Genomic DNA, 21,730 nt, shown 5'->3' with positions numbered 1-21,730 from the left:
GTTTTTGCCCAAAATTGTAACATATTAAATGTTTTCTATTGTTTTAATTATTTTATGAATTTTTAAATAATTTAAATTAATTAATATACTTCATTTATAAGTCATTAAGAAAACATAGTAACTTAAAGTTATATAGAATTTATTTAATTTTAAATACATATTTTTAGGATAGATAAATATTGCCACAATAATTATTTTTAATTGTAACAAAAAGACATTAAGGTTTCTTTCGTAATAAAAAAGTTTCAAAAATTAACTATTATTTAAGATACGGGATAAATTTCCACATAGCAAATAATAACTAATATCAAGTTGCACCTAACTATGTATTTTAACCATAAATAAAATCTTTCATTCTTCAAAATCAATCATATACAAAAGAAAAACACACGTATACAAAAACGATTTCAGTGGGTTTATGGTCATAGAATTATATCAGAAGTAATAAAAGTAGTGCAACTCTGAAACAAGTAGCTTTTATCCATATTACATTAACTCACGGTTGTGATGACATTATATCAATTATTTCCGTAAAAGTAAATGTAAAGGTTAGTTTCATTGTCTCCACTAATCCTCTTATATATATATATATATATATATATATATATATATATATATATATATATATATATATATATATATATATATATATATAAAGTAGAAACTCAATAAGTAGTTTAATTAAACTTCAAATGTAACTAATTATTTTCAAGTAAATACTCCGTATGTTTAGTGTGTTGAATGAAGTGGTTACTGGAAGGAATTCCGTATGCTTGTGACTATTGAATTCAGAGTCTTAGTAGAAGAAAGTAGATAATCTATGGGGTTTACATAGAAGAAAGTAGTTGAAGGTGAGAGTTGATGGAGCCTTCACACTAGTGTGCATGTTAACTCCTGTTTATAACATTATTTGCTCGTTATAATACAAATTATACATGTAAAAACCACAACAACAAACACACGTAAGGAACAACAAACACGTAATAACTTAAATCAAAACATAATAATTAAACTTACAAATATATAATAATAATATATCATAACACAACTCATTCAATTTTTCATTAATTCATACAATACCACATAATCAAATAACAATTATTGTTGTATCATCCAACAACAATGAATTCACATGTAGACTCAAGAAGTTCAATCATCAACTTAACCATCGAGTTTACCATTCAAAATCAGTTCACCTTTAGAGTTAAACTTACTCTTCCTTCCTACTCCCCAAGAGTATCTAGACAAAGCCTACTTCCCCTCTTACTTCTCGAATCTTATGGACAAAGTACACAAGTGTCACTTCCCACCATCTCAAAGAACTTTCCTAACACAGTTCATGGCCGTACAATTACGTCGAGTTTTCCACTCCTTGTTACTCTCTTAGAGACCACAGTTAAAGTCCTTAGGATCAAATACTTAATACCATATTAAGACTGTAGTTACTGGAGATGAAAAATATTGGCTTTGCCACATGACACATCACGATAATGGTTCATAGAATTTGTATTATTGAGAAAGTACACCATCTTACTTCGTTTGTCATTTCCAAATCTAGCACACTTTGATATGTGGAAGCCTGAAATAAAAGTTTTCAAGTATTGGTATCATTGAGGAAAGAATACTTCAAAGAAGATCAATAGAGACATCCAACTATTTAAAATATATATGGAGGTTTCATTGAAGTTTAATTTTCAAATGCAGAGTTACTAATGTTAAACTTTTATCTCTACTAGGAATTTTGTTTAGTTTATCAACCTTATGTATTTTTTCTTTATATTTATATTATGTATTTTTTTTATATTTACATTAGAATTGTAAATGATGTATTTTATCTTAAACCATCAATAAAAATAATTTTGATTTATCTCTTGTGTACTTTATAATTTTACAAATTTTATTTATTTTTATTATAAAAAATAGATTTAATTAAATTAAAAGATTATAAATTTAGGTGAATAATTATAAATAAAGGAGGTTTCAAACCTTTACAAAATAATAGTCATCGATATTAAAACCCTCCACGAAAAGGCTTTCACAATATAAATAGGATACTAGGAACCATTAAAAATTTTCACAAATTAATAATTATAATTATATTGTGAGAGTTTGAAAAATTCATGAAAATTACATTATGGAGATAAAAACTTCTATAAAATGAAAAATAAACCAATACTAAATAACAGGTTCTTTCATAGTGAAAGATGAAATAATGAAAAAGTGGAGAAATATTTTTACTTAGGTAGCTTGAAATGAATGACTAAATGTGAGATGAACTTCAAAGCCCAGTGCAACAATACTGGAGAGCCACATGGAAATGCACTTAAAAAGATGCGACAGTTTGAAATCATAGTAGAAGCTTCTAAACACAATTAAGTCTTTTCACCTTATTTGGCTCAACGATGGAGACTATATTTTGTCATAATAAAACAGATCAAACAAATTATGGGTCATTGAATATATCAATGTATGTTTGGTTAGTAATCCCATCCAATGTTGGATTCTATGTTTAAAAGAAATGATTAAGCTAACTCATAACCAAATCCTAACTTGTCTCTGGGCTAACCTAGGTTGATCCAGAAACATATTCACACTAATTCCAAAAATATATCCAATTATAAAAAGTTTAGGATTTAAAAAATTTGGGTAGTTTAAGAAATTTGGTAAAGATGAATTTTCTACCCAAATTTCTCGCATTAGGAGTGTTTTCTAATATCAAAGTCTTTCATTTCATGAATTTATTTTTTAATACTTAATATTTTAATCTACGAATCTTCCTATCAATACAAAGACAATTTTAACCTAGATAAAACACTTGGTATACTAAGTGGAAGACAATCAAACTTAAATCAAAGCAAATATCATGATGAAAGTCATGATTAGATAAAATATGATAAAATTAATTATTTATATTAAAACTACCTTATCTAATTATACTTTCATTCAAATTTAAATCTAGACTAAGTAGTTTTTTATGTATATTAAAAGTAAAAATAATTATTTATAATAATATTAACTACATAGGTCAAACATAACTTAGTAATTAAACCTTTTAGTCTAGTCAGACTGTGAAGAAATCAAAGTGAAAGGTAAAAAAAATTCAGAGTTCTAGAACTGTAGTTTCCATCACTTTAGATATGCGTGTAGGTGAGGTGACGGAATGGAGACGGAAGCGCAAGCACAAAGTCCGTGACCGTTACCTGCCGTTTGTTCCGTTGTCTGTTTCGAAGCATGCAGCAGGGTTGGCTGGGGTTGCCACAGCACAAGCCACGTCACCCAACTATAAATTTAATTATTTTTTTCTTTTTTAATTACATAATTTTTATTTTTTTATTTCTTTTACAGAACCAATAAAACCACGAATTTAAGATTACATTAATATAACTAAGTGGGAGAGATAATTTTCTTAATTGCACAATAAAATAACAAAATATTTACTATTATCAACACTTTTAGTATTTATACCAACAAAATTGTTATCTTCTATAAATAATTTTAATTTTACTAATTACTCACTTATTAATATACTGGAAATATATTGAACAATTTTCATATACATGTATAGATACAAAATATTATCATAGGCGACAACGATTTTTCTTCTGTTATTTTTTACATTTTCTTTTCTTTTGTTTTGTATTTAATTACGAAATTAACCCTCTGAGTGATTGATAATTGCAAACTCTACCATTTTTTTGGGCCCGCCTGTACTATGATTTTGATGCATAATAAACGTGGTGCACGATCTCGAGCGTATCTTGATCCAGTTCACTAGAAATAAATGATAATGAGTTTAGGTTTGTTTAAAAATTTTTGTTTATTATTTGTTGTAAAAAGAAATATGTGGACTTTTTTTTTATATTCATATATATATATATATATATATATATATATATATATTTTAATTTCAAATAAAATTATTTAAAAATAAAATCCTTAAAATACGAATTTAGATAAAAATTAAATTTAAGATATAATTTAAATAAAATTGTATACCAAATTATTAATAAAAATAAATTAGTATTTCTATAAATAAATTTAAATAAAATCTAAATTTTTAAAAATTATTTAATATTAACGAGTATTTTATAATTGAACATAATATTAGAATCTACCTCATTAACAAAATACCCTCTATAATATATATTTTAAGTATGCATTAAGAATATTTATTTAATGTCACACATTTTTGTTAAGATTTTTGTTTTATCATCCTTACTCCTATCCCATATTAAACTATTTATTTATTCCATTACTAACTTATTGATATTGTTTCATATATTGGATTAATTTTTTTAATGCATGTATTAATACTACGGAAGGTAATAAACTTATTAATTACGTGGTAATATTTTAAATTAAAGAAACTTTAATTCTATAATAAAGCATAATACAGTAACAAAATATAAAAATAATATAAAATATTGAAAAAGTATCTTAAATTAAATAAGACATATATATAATGTGAAATGGAATTTAATATTATATTGCATATTAACAAAGGAATTCGTAGAAAAAATATTCTCTCATTTATGTTTGTTTAAAGTGACGGAATCTTATTTACTAGCATTGAAATGCAGGAGATGATGGATAGACCTTCTTCACTTGAGTGAAGAGAAATGACAAGAAAGACATTTTACCAAAAGTAAATTATCCTGTGATTGTCCTATTGTTCTGTGTTGGAGGTGGTGGTTGCTTGTGGTGGATGGTGGTTCAAGTGTTGGAAATGGTGACAACTAGTTTAGGATGATTTTTGTTGTGTTTAGTTTGTTCTATTGTGGTGTGCTCATGGTTACTGATGCTCATTGCATATCTCTAACTATGGTTCAACTTATATTCTAAAAAAGAAAAAAATAGTCCCTCAAGAAGAAAAAAAAGAAGCAACCATGAAAAGTAAGAAAAATATAATAATAATGACTAACTATGTTTTTAGTCCTAAACTATTAAGCGATTTTTGTTTTAATCATTTTTTCAAAGTTTGTTTTACTTAGGTTTATATCCTTTCAAAATTCATGGAATTAGTCATCAACGACTAACGACATTAGTGTTTTTTTTTAATGTGACAAAAAATATTCTACGTCACCATTTCGTTTAGACACGTCAATATTTCTTTTTAGGTTTAATACCCAATTTTGTCCCCACTTTGGTTCGGAAATCTCAAGTTAGTCCCTTTATAGAAATGTGAGTGCAATGGATCCTTACTTGTAATTATTTGAGTCTAATGAGTCCCTTCCGTTAAATAGAAGGAAACAGAGTTAGTGGGCTGATGATGTGGCAGTTGTCTTTGGTGAGGTGTCAACACAACTTCCATTCCTCCATTCACTCAATAGAACTATACCCTCCAAACTCAATTTCCCCAACACGCACGCCGTTCCCCTCGCCTAACCGTCAACCGTCATCCATCCTCGCTGAAACAGCTACCGTTTCTTTTATCTGTAAAAGACAAGAAATCATTTCCCCAACACACACCCACCTTCACCTCACTCGCTACTCACTCACACTCATTCTCACTCTCTTACTCTTCTTCTTCGTCTCGTCTTCGTCACCTTCGTTTCAATCACACCTTCTTTTTCGCCCGGATTGTCGCCCGCGAAATCATTTCGACCGGATTGTTCTTCGACCGTAACCACTCCCAACAAACATAACCCAATCAACACACAGGGCAGAACAGATCCAGCATTCACCCTCACACTCAGATGTACACAACACACACTCGTCATTTTCAATCCCAGTAAAACATTGAATCAGTCAATGCCAAATTAATCAGTAAATAAATAAAAAAAATGAGAAAAATAGAGGGAAGAATGCTTCGGTCCGGTGGTGATGCTGGAGACGAAAGAACCCTTGAAAGAGAAATAGGAGAGCCCATCGCGGCAGCCTCGGTGGCGGCAGTTTCCGCCTCTGTGGTGGCGGCGACTATGGACGGAGAAGGGAGAGAACTTCCTGCGTACGACGAGCGACGAAGGAGGAGAGATTTTGCCTCGACTGGCGACGACTCCAGTGGCTCGCGGCTGCCAGTCGGGTGGAGGTTTGGACGTGCGATGAAGACGAACCCCTCCCTGGGTTGCCGGTGTCGGAGAGAGCAGACGGGATCGGAGAAGCAGTGGCACGGTGGCTGGAGTTGACGAAGCAGTGGCGTGGAAGAGGCGCGGTGGCCGGTTTCGCCCAAGTCACCAACACCACCACCTCCTCCATAATAGCCATGGCCTCCTCGTCGGAGCAAGAATTCGCAGCTCACTACCGTGCACAACTCAACCGGTTCCCCAGATCCCAGCGATACTGGGACGGTAAAGTGGCCTCTCGCGTCGGGGAGAAGCTAGGGTTCCGCTTCAGAGAAATCGGTGTCACCACCGTGCAAATCGATCCTAGCGAGGAACAATCCCGTCCACCACACTACCGCGTCATGGTCTCTCCCTTGTTCCATTCCATCAAAAACGCCGGCGTCCACGTTTCTGGCGTTCACTGATTAATTTACCCCAAATTGTGAGTTTCAATTTTGAGGGTTTTTCATTGTTGAGCCAATTCTTCAGCACACACAATAAAATTTTGACTCTGAGTTACTATTCCCTAATTCTAATGAATCCTCAATTTTGACTCTGTACTAACACCACGTAAGCACCCACATAATTACGTGTTGACACCTAATCAGTGACTACTGCCACATCATCAGCCCACTAACTCCGTTTCCTTCTATTTAACGGAAGGGACTCATTAGACTCAAATAATTACAAGTAAGGATCCATTGCACTCACATTTCTATAAAGGGACTAACTTGAGATTTCCGAACCAAAGTGGGGACAAAATTGGGTATTAAACCTTCTTTTTAATGCATTTCCACTTATTAGATTCCTTATTTTTCTTGTTTTCTTGAACAAGCAAATACATGAACTTAGGTTGAAGTGACTTAATATTGTTTTTACTTTTAAAACTGGTTTATGTTGAGGTATTACCTTAGATAATATTATTTTTACTCATTTTTGTTCATTGTTTTCTCTTTATTTTAGTGTTTGCAACTCAATTTCAATTTTTGTCTTTAATTTCGTTCACACACATAAAATATTGTTTGAGCTACTATTTTAGTCTAGATTTGGTTCCTTAATATCTCCACATCCTTTAACATGTTTATACATATAGTTCACTCTTGACTCTTTCTTAGGATTAATACCTTGGTTGACCACTTCACTACATTAGAAGGGGAAACTATGATTTGTTACTTTTAATACCACTTGAGCATCTAATAATAAGTCAGTACACACAAGATCTAGATAGCTAAGAATGATTAAGATTAATATTTAGATAAGCATTCGACATAAAAAGGTATAACAAAGTCATAAATTTTGTTAGATGCTCATAAATAATCATTAGGCAACTATGTTTTTTTTATTGTGAATATATATTTGTTGAGCTAATCTTTGTTCAATAAGTGAAAGTAAAAGAACAACAAAAGCACAAGTGACATAGAGAAATATGAAGCCTAAAGTCTGAAGTGAACACAATGAAAGTTGTAACACCCCTTTCAAGATGTTATTTACAATATATAAAAACAACCATTTTCTGATACCATCACTAAAAGCGAACATAAAATAACGTTAAACCAACTGGGAAAAAACTTTATTCTCATTCAAGCTCAAAAAGTTGTTAGAAAATATTATAATTTAAATCCATATTATTCCAAATATAAAAACAAAAACGCAAACGATTCCCAACACTTCTCCTCACTCTAAACATCTCCAACATCATCTGAAAAACATTTGCTCATGTATAACAACACGGGTTATACGATCATCGTACAAATACAATCAAGTAATGGTGAACTAACAAAATAAAAATACATAATAATACACAACAACTCACTTACACTTCTCAAACCAACACTCTCATCCATGAATCAAACCATATTTAGGCAAAACACATAGACATATTACCACCAAGTAATATCCAACATTATGTCTTTTCTTCCTCATAACATATTGTCCCTCCGAATGCTCACTAAAGCCTCAGAGTCATCCTGCCTACTTCCATTAGCCTTATGAATAACACTCTGCTTAAGCTCAAAGCCTTACAGACAGAACCATCCTGCTTCCATAAGTTTACAAGTATACTCTACTTAAGCCCAAAACCTTACGATTAAGACTCGTTTCTCTAGCTTCCATAAGCCATACGATGCTTAAGCCCAAAGTCTTACAGGCAAAACAAACCTCCTTTTTCACTGGCTTACCAAAGCCTCAAGCAAAAAAGAACCAAACCCGACTTTAAGGTTACGACAACAAAAGACATAACACCCAACTGTGTCTTCCAGTATCAACTGAATCGACGAGTCGAAACACATGTGATGAAACCCTCTTCAAGGAGCTTGATGTGAAGTCCTACAGTAGCTAGTGGAAGACTTGAATTGATGAAGGAAGTGCTTGATGAAGAGTGACTCAATGATAGTTTCTTGAGGGAGGTTTGGCCATCCTTGTAAGAGAGAGCTAGAAAGAGTATTAAAAGAAGACAACCTACTTGATCTTAGAGAAAGTGAGACACCAATTTGGCAAAGTTTCACTATATTCAATTCTAAGATGAATTTATAATGAGAAGAGCTCTCCTTTTATAGGAGAAGGAGAACTCTCTAGAAAGAAATGAAGTACATGCATTTTAAAGAAGTGCTTTGAACATGAAAAGAACCTAGAAGCTTCCTTTATTCAAGGGGAGTGAATGAGAACCTTTCCCTTCACCAACCATCTATGGGGGATGCATGGGAGCCTCTCCCTTAAGTGATTAGAAAGGGGGATATTCATGCATTCTCCAAGTCCAAATGAACCTTCAAGGCCTAAATCAAGCCTAAATGAGGCGCTAATTAGGTCCAAGACCCAAAAGTGGTGTTAATCTCCTCTAATTTGCGCCAATCTTCTTAACAATACTAAACAATGTTCTTGGCCCAAATACAAGGCCTAAAGAAAAGCTATATTACATATTTACAAAGTTTTTAAAAGAAAGGAAGAGACTAGTAAGTAATCCTCCATTGAAGTAGAGTTCTTTGGGGTCCATCTTCCTCTTCCATCCTCTTTGTCACTGCTATAGTGAGAGGTCCAATGTGTCTTGTAGATAGTACTCCATCAACATGAAATAACTTATCTAACAATAACTCGACCATGTTGCAACACAGCTCGAAAATCAACATATACAACTCTGCAAACAAACAACACAACTCTGCAAACAAATAACACAACTCAGCCAAAACTGCACACAAATCGACACACATAAAAAATAACTTGGCTAACAAAGGTCAAAAACCGTCTGGACAACCTCCAAAACAACCAAACCGAGTTCTAAAACTCCTAACTGATGCCCACAAACAACTCGGTCCAATAGCCTAGCCCAGTCAAAGTAACTCGAAAAATCACTAACCTAGCTCAACAACCACTAGCCCATCTCGAAAACCATTAACCCAACTGAAGAACCACTAGCCCAGCTCGACAACCACTAACCAAACTCGACAATTGATGAGTGTATATTTATGCCGTCATTTAGTCTTTAATATTGAATTCTTAATATGTTTTTGTACTGTAAAATAATATTTTAATTAGAATTTGTTATAATATGGTTCATTGAGCATGAGATGCAAAAACATGTTGTAAGAACTTCCTTTATAAAGAATTATCCTTTAACTTGGAAGATTCTTGTGTTTTAGAAAATAAAGTGCAATTGTAGGTTTTTGTAAGAGGATCGTTTATACAAGAGCAGAGATACTTGCGCAAGTGATTCTATATTGGTTTGCTCCAACTGAGTTACGTCTAGTCTCTTCCGTAAAAGGGTTCCATTATAATCTTCACATGATTACAAATTAGTATTAGCACAACTCCTAGTGCTCAACAACTCTAGCCGAGATTTCCTTTGAGTATTCTCACCACTCGTGGTACTCAACAACCCTACCCGAGATTTCCTTTGAGTATTAGCACCACTCCTCGTACTTAGCAACTCTAATCGAGATTTCTTTTGAGTTTGTTAAGTTGGTTATGAGTAATTTCAATGGGTGACTCAATAATTATAAGTGTTAGGCTGCTGAAAAATTACTAGAAATAATAACTCTATGTGCTATGACATAAATTTCAGAGTTTAACAACGTGATGCGTGTTTAATATACAGTCTGATATAAGTTATTATTGTGTGGAAGTGATTTATTGTCAAATTGTAGTTATGTGTGATGAATTCTGACTGTGTGAATGAACATCAGATTATAAAAATTGTTGGTAATATTTTACCTATTATAATGGTGTATTTTGCTAAGTGAATGATCCTTGAAGTTGTTAGATGTGTTGTAGGGACATTTTATGCTCTATTTTATCTATTTTGGTTGAGTATTGTAACACCCCTGGTGGAATGCCATGTATAGAATAAAAAAAACTTTCGTAACACAATTTATATAAAATCGTCTCTTCATATATTCAAAAACACTTTATCCGAGTATTATCGCGGAAGCAAGTTACCATAAATCATAAATGTTGTTCTTACAAAATGTGAAAAACTCTAAACATAACTTTTACAGAAACACCAAGTCTGAAAATTAAAATTGAATATAAGTATAACAAATTCCCAGAGTAATCATTTCCCCTTCTCTCGCCATGCTACTACAAACCAGCTTCATCTGGAACACTATCTACTCCCGTACAAGTACGATCATCGTAAGTGAAAACGACAACCACAAACATGCAAGGGTAAGGAACCAAAAATATCATATCAAACAACACAATATAACCACATTAAACACAAACTAAATCAAACCATAGTATCACAGTTAAATCCTTGATAAACCAATGTCGTTTCCTTGCATTTTGTCATCATAACCTGTTCTCAATAACAGCGCGATTTGACTCGTCTTCCATTGTAACTTCAAACCTATCTCCCTGACTCCTCAATGACTAACGAGTAAAATCACCGATGCTACGCATACCGAGGACCTTTGGGCGAGACATCCAATGCTCTCATTTCCTCGTGCAAAAGGAAGGGTGATAATCCAATCTTTGTTTCCACGCGAGACTCAAACTCCTTTACATATCATAATACGAAAAGCTCATACCACAAACAACGTTACAAGAAAAAAAACATAGGTTTATGTTCACATCGCAATTCAATTGAATAACATAAACCTAAACCCTACGTAACGTTTTTCATCTTCTTCAAAGTTTTTCATCTTCTTCAAAGTTTTTCATCTTCTTCAACGTTTTTCATCTTCTCCATAACGTTTTTCATCTTCTTCGTAACGTTTTCATCTTCTTCAAAGTTTTTCATCTTCTTCAACGTTTTTCATCTTCTTCGTAACGTATTTCATCTTCTTTGTAACGTATTTCATCTTCTTCGTAACATTTTTCATCTTCTTCGTAACGTTTTTCATCTTCTTCGTAACGTTTTCATCTTCTTCAAAGTTTTTCATCTTCTTCAACGTTTTTCATCTTCTTCGTAACGTTTTTCATCTTCTTCAAAGTTTTTCATCTTCTTCTAACGTTTTTAATGTTAGTGATGTTTTGTAATAACTTCCTCAATTGAATAAGAATCGTGTAATGCAGAAGTTTCTTGTATGTAAAAATAGAAATGAGGTTTTATGAGAAAAGTGTGTTGATAAATGGGGAGATTGTTGATAGAGGGAGCATATGTATTAGCTGAAATCAATCCCTATTATGTTGGTTTTTTATGATGACAACACATTGATAAGTAACAATACATGAATGTTGTCAAGTCACAACAGAAACGAGTTTCTATATGTTGTGTTTTTACATATGTGGATTTTGAATTGCATATATTATGTGATAAATATCTGTATGCTCTCTGTATGGTTCTGTGTTATGAAAACCACATGTGCAAAATGTAACATCCCAAAAATGCCCAAAAAAAAAATTCAAAATATGATATATGGTAATAATACAATTACATTAACACCATGTAACCTCAAACTTAAATCTATACATAAGTTTTAAGCTCATAGATGACTGCAGAGACATCATAGAATCCCTCTAATCTGCTCTTCCAAATCTTCCTTCATATACACCAGATCATGCGACAATTCTTCCTCTGCTCCCGTATAACAAATTCGTTATACGATCATCGCAAAAATACAATTTTCCCGGCACAAACAAACAAGTAAGGGTGAGCTAACATGCAACACAACAATTATAAAACATGCATAAATGCTTCAATAGAAACATCATATAATATTTAGGTCAGACATTCTCATATACTATCATACCACAATTCCTGTTAGACACTCATCCGGATGATACGTTGATGAGCGGTCACGGGAGGTTATGCACTTGTGATGACTTCTACTTTTCCTTACAAATACCCTTCCAAAATACTTCATACCATTCACAAGGTTAGTCCCCTCACTATGTTCAAACCGGAACGTAGACCAGAACCTCCTGCTCCTCTCACCACATAATTCATCCTTCTCTACATGAGACTGGATGGTTATTAGAGTATCAGGATAACCTCCAACTACGGGACCCTCAACATCAACGTACACACTAATGACATAATTTTACATAATCTCTCCATGAGATTCATACCATACTCATATTCCTCAACTCACATTAACATCATAAAATACAGTCATCAAAGTAATTTTATTATATCTCATGCATTCACATAAATCACATCAGAGTATATATATATATATATATATATATATATATTTATCAAACATTGTGCACAATTAATTCAACCCAAACAACAACAAAGTGAGCTTAGAACCCATTACCATTTGTAGACCACTATTTGGTCGAACACCATTCACCAAACATAACTGCCGAACACTACTATCCTAATTGGACGGACACTATGAGATTCAATAGGTCGAACGCTAAACCGAGTATCCACAATTCGGCCGAACGCTACTACCGAACGTCTCACTTGATCAAACTCTAATCAGTCGAACGCTATAATCGAGTACTAAGACCGAACGCTAAACCATCAAACACCACATTACATACTATATTCCAAACAATTATACGCATAATTTCATTCAACTTAGAATCCAACACTAATTGTAAAATACATTTGAACGAGCACTATTCACTGAAAGCCAGTGGACGAACGTACACTGTTTGGACGAACGTAATCAAATCCTACACTACCAGGCCGAACGCTAAAATTGATACTTAGGACGAACGCTATTTATCAACAGGCCGAACGCCATTTCACCGAATACACTATTAGGCCGATCGCTAAGACTGAATAAAATATTGGATCGATCACTGTTTAGACGAACGTTCACTATAACACTTATAGACGAACGCTCAATGTAACACTTATGGACGAACGCTCACTACATCACTTACGGACGAACGCTCACTATATAACTTATGGACGAACGCTCACTATCTCGCTTACGGACGAACGCTCACTATAACACTTATAGACGAACGCTCAATATAACACTTTTGGACGAACGCTCACTATATCACTTAGGGACGAACGCTCACTATATCACTGTTTGGACGAACGCTCAATATAACACTTTGGAACGGACGCTCACTAAATCACTTATGGACGAACGCTCACTATATCACTTACAGACGAACGCTCACTATATCACTTATGGACGAACGCTCACTATATCACTGTTTGGACGAACGCTCAAAATCACTTGTAGGACGAACGCTCACTATAATACTTAGAGACGAACGCTCAAAATAACGCTTAGGACGAACGCTCACTATAACACTTAAGACGAACGCTCAAAATAACACTTAGGACGCACGCTCACTATAACACTTAAGACGAACGCTCAAAATAACACTTAGGACGAACGCTCACTATAACACTTAAGACGAACGCTCAAAATAACACTTAGGACGAACGCTCACTATAACACTTAAGACGAACGCTCAAAATAACACTTAGGACAAACGCTCGACCCATTCCTGCCGACCACTAATTGGTCGAGCAACTTCGACGAACGTCCAATTTTGAAGTATCAAAATTGGACGCTCGCGCGTTTCTGCAGAATTATGCAGAATCGCGTTTTCCAGAAACCCAGAAACCTAGAAACCCCAAATTCTCATTTCCAAAATTCCCAGATTTCCTTCCAACCCAAAGCATACAAGGTTTCATACATAAATCACTTCCCATTGATCAATTATAACAATTCAAACTCACCCAAGTCAATTCCCAATAGCATAACACAGTTTCAACACAACCAACCATGCATAATTCAATTCATACACCTAACACATAATACATCTGAAGAAGGAAATCCAGCTCCCCTTACCTCTTGAAGACTTCCTTTGTGAATTTTGAACCTAGAAATACAAGTGTCTGGATCTCCTTCCAACTCCAAAGCTCTTCTCTTCTTCTCTCCCAGCAACTTTGAACTTCACGTTCTTCACTAAAATACAGCAGCAAACCTCTCCCAGCAACTTTCAAACTCTCTTCCTTCCTCTCGGCTTTTCCTCCTTCCATCCTCTCTTCTTGCTCATTCCTTTATGTTCCTTCCCACTTCTCCTTCCCCTTCCTTAGCTACTCTTCTTTTTCTACAACTCCTACATCCAAGCTTGTTGCTGTTCTTGCCGGACATCACTCTGCTGCCAGCTGCTGGTGGAGGACGCTGATGTGCTCCTCACTTCTTCACGGTGGCATATCCACACACATCCCAGCTCTCTTCCGCGCATGCTGTAATGGAGGCCGTGCGTGTTGCCGCTGCTCCCAGTTTGATCTAGGCCGTGACGTGCTTCCATCCAAGCTCTTGGACTAAGGTTGTTGGACGTGGCAGCTGGATCGTTTTCTAGTTAGGGAAGGTCTAAAAAGGTGACTGTTACATTGGTTGTGAAGGTGTTATAGGGATGATGATGGAGGCAGACAGTGATAGGGAGTCTCACGGTGGTAGCAGGGTTGAGAAGGTGATGGCATGCGGTGACTGCCACTGCAGTGTTGGGTTAGATGGGAAATGATGAAGATGGGGGTGCGGTTTGAGAGGAGAAGTTTGGTTGGGAGTAGTGAGGCAAGGTGATAGTGTGGCGGTGACTAGAATGACAGCGGCGGCTGAAGCATTTCCCAGGTGGTGAGACTCTTAAGCCTGCTGCCCACTTAAAGCTTCTTCCCCACCTCTTCAACAGTTGCTCCCGTGAAACCCTTCCCTACCATTCCAATCATCAGAGGACGCCTCCACCACACCAATTATTAGCATACCCTTGGTCCATACACCATCTTCACGTGATCAGCTGTCCACATGAGGCCCACCTCCACTACATTTCTTTTGTAAAAGAATACGGGGTCCTTACACAAAAACATATTTGCATGACATAATTGATTACACTACTATAGTAATAAATTAAGGTCATCAGATAGCTTGTGTTTCAAACTTGTGACAAAACAACTAGTTTGAATCGATTACATTAGTTGGTGAATCGATTAAAACTCGTGTGTTTGCATACATCATTTTCAAATGTGCTGTGATGAGTTTTTGGAAAGAAAAGTTTTCAAAAATATTCTAAGTGTTGAATCTTAAATCGATTACATGTTCTGTGTATTCGATTAAGTATGTTATGTTTGAAAATTGATTTCATGCTTGTCATAACTGCTATAACGGGCATATTTTTAAATATGTTTGACCAACATTTAATGAAAATCGATTACATTAATTGTGTATTCAAATAAGGAGTTGAGTTTGTTACTATTCTATCACATTTGTTTTATGTAACCGATTACATAAGTTTAGTAATCGATTGTTTTGCGTCAGGACCTATATAAACAATATATTGACGCATTGACTTTTGATCATACTAACATTTTCATATTTGATTGTTTTGATATTAGAAAGTTTACATATTACTCAATACGCTCCAAGAATCAAGAAATCTATGAGTTTGAAGAATCTTGAAGAATTCTTGTGAGACATCTATATGGATTACATTGACTGATCGCATTAGCACATCTGAATGTGCATCTGTATTGATCAAGAGAGAAGACTTGCAATCTTTGACATGCTATTTCCCTGGACGTGCATGTCAGGAAGAAGAGTGGTGTGCTCTTGAATTTGAGAGGGGATTCTCAAAGGGTTTTCTACAACAAGACCGTGGGGTGTTGTGTTTGCAGGTGCTGTTGTTTCTATATTTGATTGTGTGAGTGGGAAAGGTGTTTACTTTGTGAGGGTGTATTCACAGTAAAACCTTTGGTGTAATTATGCAATCATTATAGTGAAATATCCTTCAATTAGTGGTTGATTGGAAGGGTGATTGGATGTAGGCATTGAGGCCGAACCAAGTTAAAAACTGTGTTTGAAAAATGATGTGGATTTTTATAAAATAACTAACCCAACAAAAAAATACTTATTAGAAAAATGATGTGGATTGATGAGCCAACTCGACTCACCATAAGTTCAACCCAAATGAGTCGGATTCTTAGCGAACCAAGTTTAAAATTGACTCATCAAAATTTTAAATTTTTTTTCAACCTAACCCATGATGAGCCATATTGACTCACATATCCCATCTCATTTTGACGGTTAACACAATATTCACTTTGCTCATTAATACATTCACAATTAAAAATTTATTATATAAAGCCTTCCATCATATTTCAAGTGAAATAAATGTAGTTGAAAAAGTTATATTTTATTAAGAATAAATTCTTGAAGTTTAAAATAATAAACGATGTTTTATATATTATTTGTAATTATGCTTTTTTTAGTGAATTTTGTTATTGATTTAAGAAAGGTTTAAGAAAAATGATTTTACATTTACTTTAAATTTATACAAAAAAGTAATCAAATATAATGAAAAAGTATAATGCGCAAAAATATTTTAATTCAAAATTATATATATAAATATATATAAATATATATATATATATATATATATATATATATATATATATAATATTTTTATTACTTTTAATTTAAATTGATATGATTATTTTTAATCGTTTTTTTAAATAAAGTAAAATTAAGTTGTGAATTTGATATTAGTGATTTCGATTTTATTTTCATCTAAGATAAATATTAAAAAATAAATTAAAATTTTATAAAAGTATAAAACTATATTAAGCAATATATTATTCTTTAAATTTATGTAATTTATTAATAAAGATATAAATATTATTTTCAATTTTATATATTTTTTACTTCATAATCAATAACTTTTTAAATTCAATTTAAATTTTTTTCTCTTTAATTTCTAAAAAAAGCATTTTGGTAAGTAATTATATATCATACAATTAATTTAATTTCTTTCTCATATCACATTAATCAAATCGATTATAAATCTTTCATTCATTCTTGTTTAATTCAAACAAAACTTACTTTCTAGCCACTTTCCTTCACTTTGTTTCCTAAACCAAAAGCAATCATGCAAACTTTAATCATTGTTAAGAAATTCAATACATATTTATTTTATTTGGAAAGCATATGAAAAAAAAAAGTTATATGTGAACATATCATATTGAGGTTTTAGGTGGGAAATTAGTCTTAGTCCAACCTTTTTCACCCCTTATAATTTCCAAGGTTTTATAAAAAAAAATGAATTAAAAACTATTACGAAAGTTTACATATGAATATTGATTGTTTCCTTTCTTTTCTAAAGTTGAATGTAGAGGATAAAAGTAGAAAAGAATGCAGCAAAGTTAAGGGGACAAAGATGTTGGTGAAAGGGGAGAATGAGAGTTGAAAGTAGAGGATATAATGAAATTTTGTTAAAGTTAGGGAGGGAGGTTATGATTGATTAAGGGGATGCACATAGAAATTTGGGTGGTGCTATTCTATTCTATTCTATTCTATTCTAGGGATACAGAAAGTCTACCTAGTTTTCTAAGATGCCGTTGAATCGGAATATTCTCCATTCCTTCATATTCATAAAAGTTGACCAAATTTTGCTACTTGGACTGAGATCATAGGGCAAACTTTGTCGGAGAATATGCATAATTCATGCCTTTTCTCAGTTTTCCATGTCATTTTCAACACTGTTACTGTTCATCACGTCTTTTTTATTTTTTTCTTGCACTTAAAATATTGGATTTCGATTCTTCTTCCTTCACATCAAGCAACTCTTAAAGTTGTTAAAAGATGTCTTCAAAATTACAAATAAAGCATGAGTACAATATATAAATAATGTAAATCTTATTTTATAAATTAATTCTATAAAATTAAAGTTAATGTTTTAAGACAAAATACATTTCACCTTCAAAGAAAAGAATAGTGCAATGATAATAATAATAGTAATTAGTTGATATAAAAAGTAAATAATGCATGAAGTCCTGTATAAATTGATTAGTTTAGATTTGTCTTAGTTCACGTTGAAAGTTTTTATTTATTTGTTAGCATTTATTGTCAAATTTTACTTAATAATGACAAAAAAATTTGATATTGTTAACGGTTAAAATTCATCGATAATGCATAAAATCTGATGATAAATTAAAATTATTGATAGAATTTACCGATAGTAAAAAATCTATCGGTAAAACTATTATCGGAAAAATCTGTTGATAAATCCGTAGGTAAATTTCGCGATCTGTTTCATCTTCTTCCTTTACTCTCCTTCTTCTTTCGCTCTTTTTTTACCAATTAAGAAGAATGAATACATTAAAGATTGTGACATTGTGCGGTGGTGGCTGTGTGTGGTGGTGACAATGCGTGGTTGCATCGTTCCCTGAAAGAGGAAGAATAAAGGCAGTCTGACTGAACGAAGATGGATGAGGTATTAATTTGTAGCTGCAATAGTCTGAGCTCAAAAAGTAAGAGAAGGGGAACACCTTTGAGTTGCCTCGCGCAAAGTGGTTGAACACTTGCGAGAGAGAAAAAAAATAAATAACATTTATGTCTCACACAAAGAGGAAAAATGGGTGGGAAATTTCTCGTTCTTTTTATCGACGGATTTGCCATCGATAAGTAAAATATACAGTACCAATGAATTTCACCAATGGATTTTTTTATCGGTAAGTTAAATAAGACAGATTTACCAATGGATTTTTACAGTGGTAAATGTAATACATATTACTAACGAATTTTAGCGAAGTATTTTTTTGTTGATAAGTTAAATATGCATTATCGATGATAAATGTAATACACATTACCGATGAATTTATCGGCAGATTTTTCGTCAGAAATAAATCTCACAATAATATCCGCTGGTATTCAAATTTCAAAATTTGTTGATAAAATTCGTCAATAATTCAAATTTACCAACAGATTTATTTTCGTCAGAAAAATTTTGTCGGTAATTTAATTTGTTTTTGGTAGTGATATATTATTTTATCACTTGACTATTAGACTTTTCAAATTTGTTCACTCAATTTTTTTTCTCATTTTTATCATTATTTTTCTTTGTTTTACGCATCTTATTGTTGAAGTATTTGAAAAACACTAGAAAGGGTTTGAATACTGTTAATTGAAAGCTTTTTACAACCATTTTGATATAACACGTTATCAAGATTGAGAATTTTCTTTTAAATGTTTAGATGCTCAACTTGATAAATATTGGAAAATAAGATTTGTGTTTATCGTGCTATTCAGAATGTATACGGTAGCGTTGGTAACTTCTGACAAAGAGCAAAGAACTGAAAACATTGCAGACTTCAACAGACTTCTCCAAGGCGTCAAGACACCATTGTTGCAAGGGATTGCTTCAAATGCGTACGTTCTAGATGACTTGGAGTAGCTAGATTTCTCTTTTGTTGGAGTTGGATATAATGAACTCATTGTGATGTAATTTTCCTGTTCAATATATTGTTGTTCGTTCATATGCTCTTTCTTGAATTTATTATCATTAATTTTATTTGAATGTCTGTGATTATTGGAAAGTAACTTTGAACATGGAATTAAATAGAGCACCTATGTGATTTAGGATCTAGGGATAGACTCAATAACCTGGTCATTCTTAGCATCAGATTTAATGCAAATTGTATGTTAAATTGACTAAGGGATTAACACTTTGATATATAAATTTAGAACTAGTTGTTAAGGGATTAGGATTAGTATGCCTTGATGTGAATTTTTGAATGAAATATTGAACATAGTTTTATCTTCAAATGATTCATGAAATCCAATTCCAACGAGGCTTGCTTTGAACTTTTAATTTCAAATTTTAATATTATGTTAATTTCGGTGTGTTATTTGACATGAATCAAAATTTCCATCGTTACTAAATTGATTTTGGTAAATAATTTTCATTAGAAAACATAACACAATTCCCTTGGAAGAACGATACTCTGAACTTACTCTTTATTACTTGGAACAATTTGGTACACTTGCCAAAAGGTTATCAAGTTTTTGGTGTCATTGCCGGAGAATTGATTGTTATTGTCAATTCAATTGATTTATTGTTTACCAATTTCAATTTTGTTTCAGTATCTGTATATATCCATTGTTTTTAATTTTTATAGATATGTTGTATTTTGTTTTCTGTTGTTATTTCCTTGGGTTGATTTAATCACCTTTTCTTGTTCTACATTTGCTTGTTCTGCATGAGAAGCAGAACAAAAGCTGAAAGTATATTGTTTGATTCTGAGATAGAGATAACAGTGTGTAGGAATAACAATAGGCGTAGGAGAGAAAATAGAAAAAGAGAGGCTAGAGAAGCTAGCTTGAGTTCTACCTCAAACACTCTTTCTTCTTCTGATCAAGAGGAAAAGGAAATGGTAGGAAATCAGGACGAAGGACAAGATAGAGATCGACGGACTTTGGAGGATTACGCTTCAGTTTTAGTACCGTCAACTTTTAATAATATAGCCCCACCTGTAGTGAATGTTGCCCATATGGAAATGAAGCCAACTTTGATTGATCTTGTCCAAAGCAATCAATTTAATGGCTTGTCACATGAAAATCCTTATACCCATCTAGCAAACTTTTTAGAGATTTGTAACACAGTGAAAATTCTTTATGTGCTAGATGAGGTAATAAGACTTTGTCTTTTTCCCTTCTCTTTGGCTGGAAATGCCAAGCTTTGGTTAAATTCTTTTCCTGAAGGGAGTTTGACTATTTGGGAGGATGTTGTGGCTAAATTCCTAAATAAATATTTTCCTCGATCTAAAATCAACAAAGGAAAACAAGAGATATCATCCTTTCAACAAGAATCAAATGAGTCATTGAGCCAAACATGGGATAGATTTAAGAGCTTGCTAAGAAAGACTCCAATACATGGATTTGATGAGCCTACTCAACTCAACCTTTTCTTATGAGGTTTGAAGTCTCACACAAAATTAATGTTAGATGCCTCAGTTGGAGGTAATATTAGGTGGAAGACACCTGATGAAGCACATGAGTTGATAGAAAATATGGCCTCTAGTGATAATGATGTGCAGAGTGAGAGAGGGCAACCTTAAAAGAAAGGTATGTTTGAGCTTCAATCCCAAGATGCTTTGTTGGCTCAGAATAAAATTATGACTCAACAGTTGTAATCATTGATGAAGAAACTTTCCCAATTACTAAAAAAGCTTCAAACTGTATCTCAAGTTCAACATCAGCAAGTTGTGCAAAGGTTTGAGTTATGTGGTGGTGAACATCCAAATGGACATTGTGCTATTCATTCCAATACTAAGGAAGAGGTGAATTTCATGGGAAATCAAGGCCGTCAAGGCAATTATGGAAATTATAATTAAGGTTGGAAAGTTTATCCAAGCATGGGTCAAGGACAAGCTGGGTCATCCAATAGACCACCATAACAACAATATCAACAACAACCTTCTTTATCTGATAGGACTTCAAAGTTGGAGGAAACACTCCCACAATTCATGCAAGTATCCATCTCCAACCACAAAAGCACTGAAG

At 33.2% G+C, this 21,730-nt stretch overlaps 1 protein-coding gene across 1 annotated transcript; it reads left to right on the top strand.

Moving 5' to 3' along the window:
* The first annotated feature begins 3,137 nt into the window (after positions 1 to 3,137).
* LOC128193931 (uncharacterized) lies at positions 3,138 to 6,561 on the top strand. The gene is made up of 2 exons (XM_052868127.1): positions 3,138 to 3,271; positions 5,860 to 6,561. Exons 1-2 carry the CDS (start codon positions 3,138 to 3,140, stop codon positions 6,464 to 6,466), a joined length of 741 nt encoding a protein of 246 aa, XP_052724087.1. The 3' UTR covers positions 6,467 to 6,561.
* Positions 6,562 to 21,730: the final 15,169 nt, after the last annotated feature.

The sequence above is a fragment of the Vigna angularis genome, chromosome 9 (genome assembly GCF_016808095.1).
Source record: "Vigna angularis cultivar LongXiaoDou No.4 chromosome 9, ASM1680809v1, whole genome shotgun sequence".
NCBI lineage: Eukaryota > Viridiplantae > Streptophyta > Magnoliopsida > Fabales > Fabaceae > Vigna > Vigna angularis.
The sequence above is the reverse complement of the archived record's forward strand: the minus strand, read 5'-3'. Positions and strand labels throughout refer to the sequence as shown.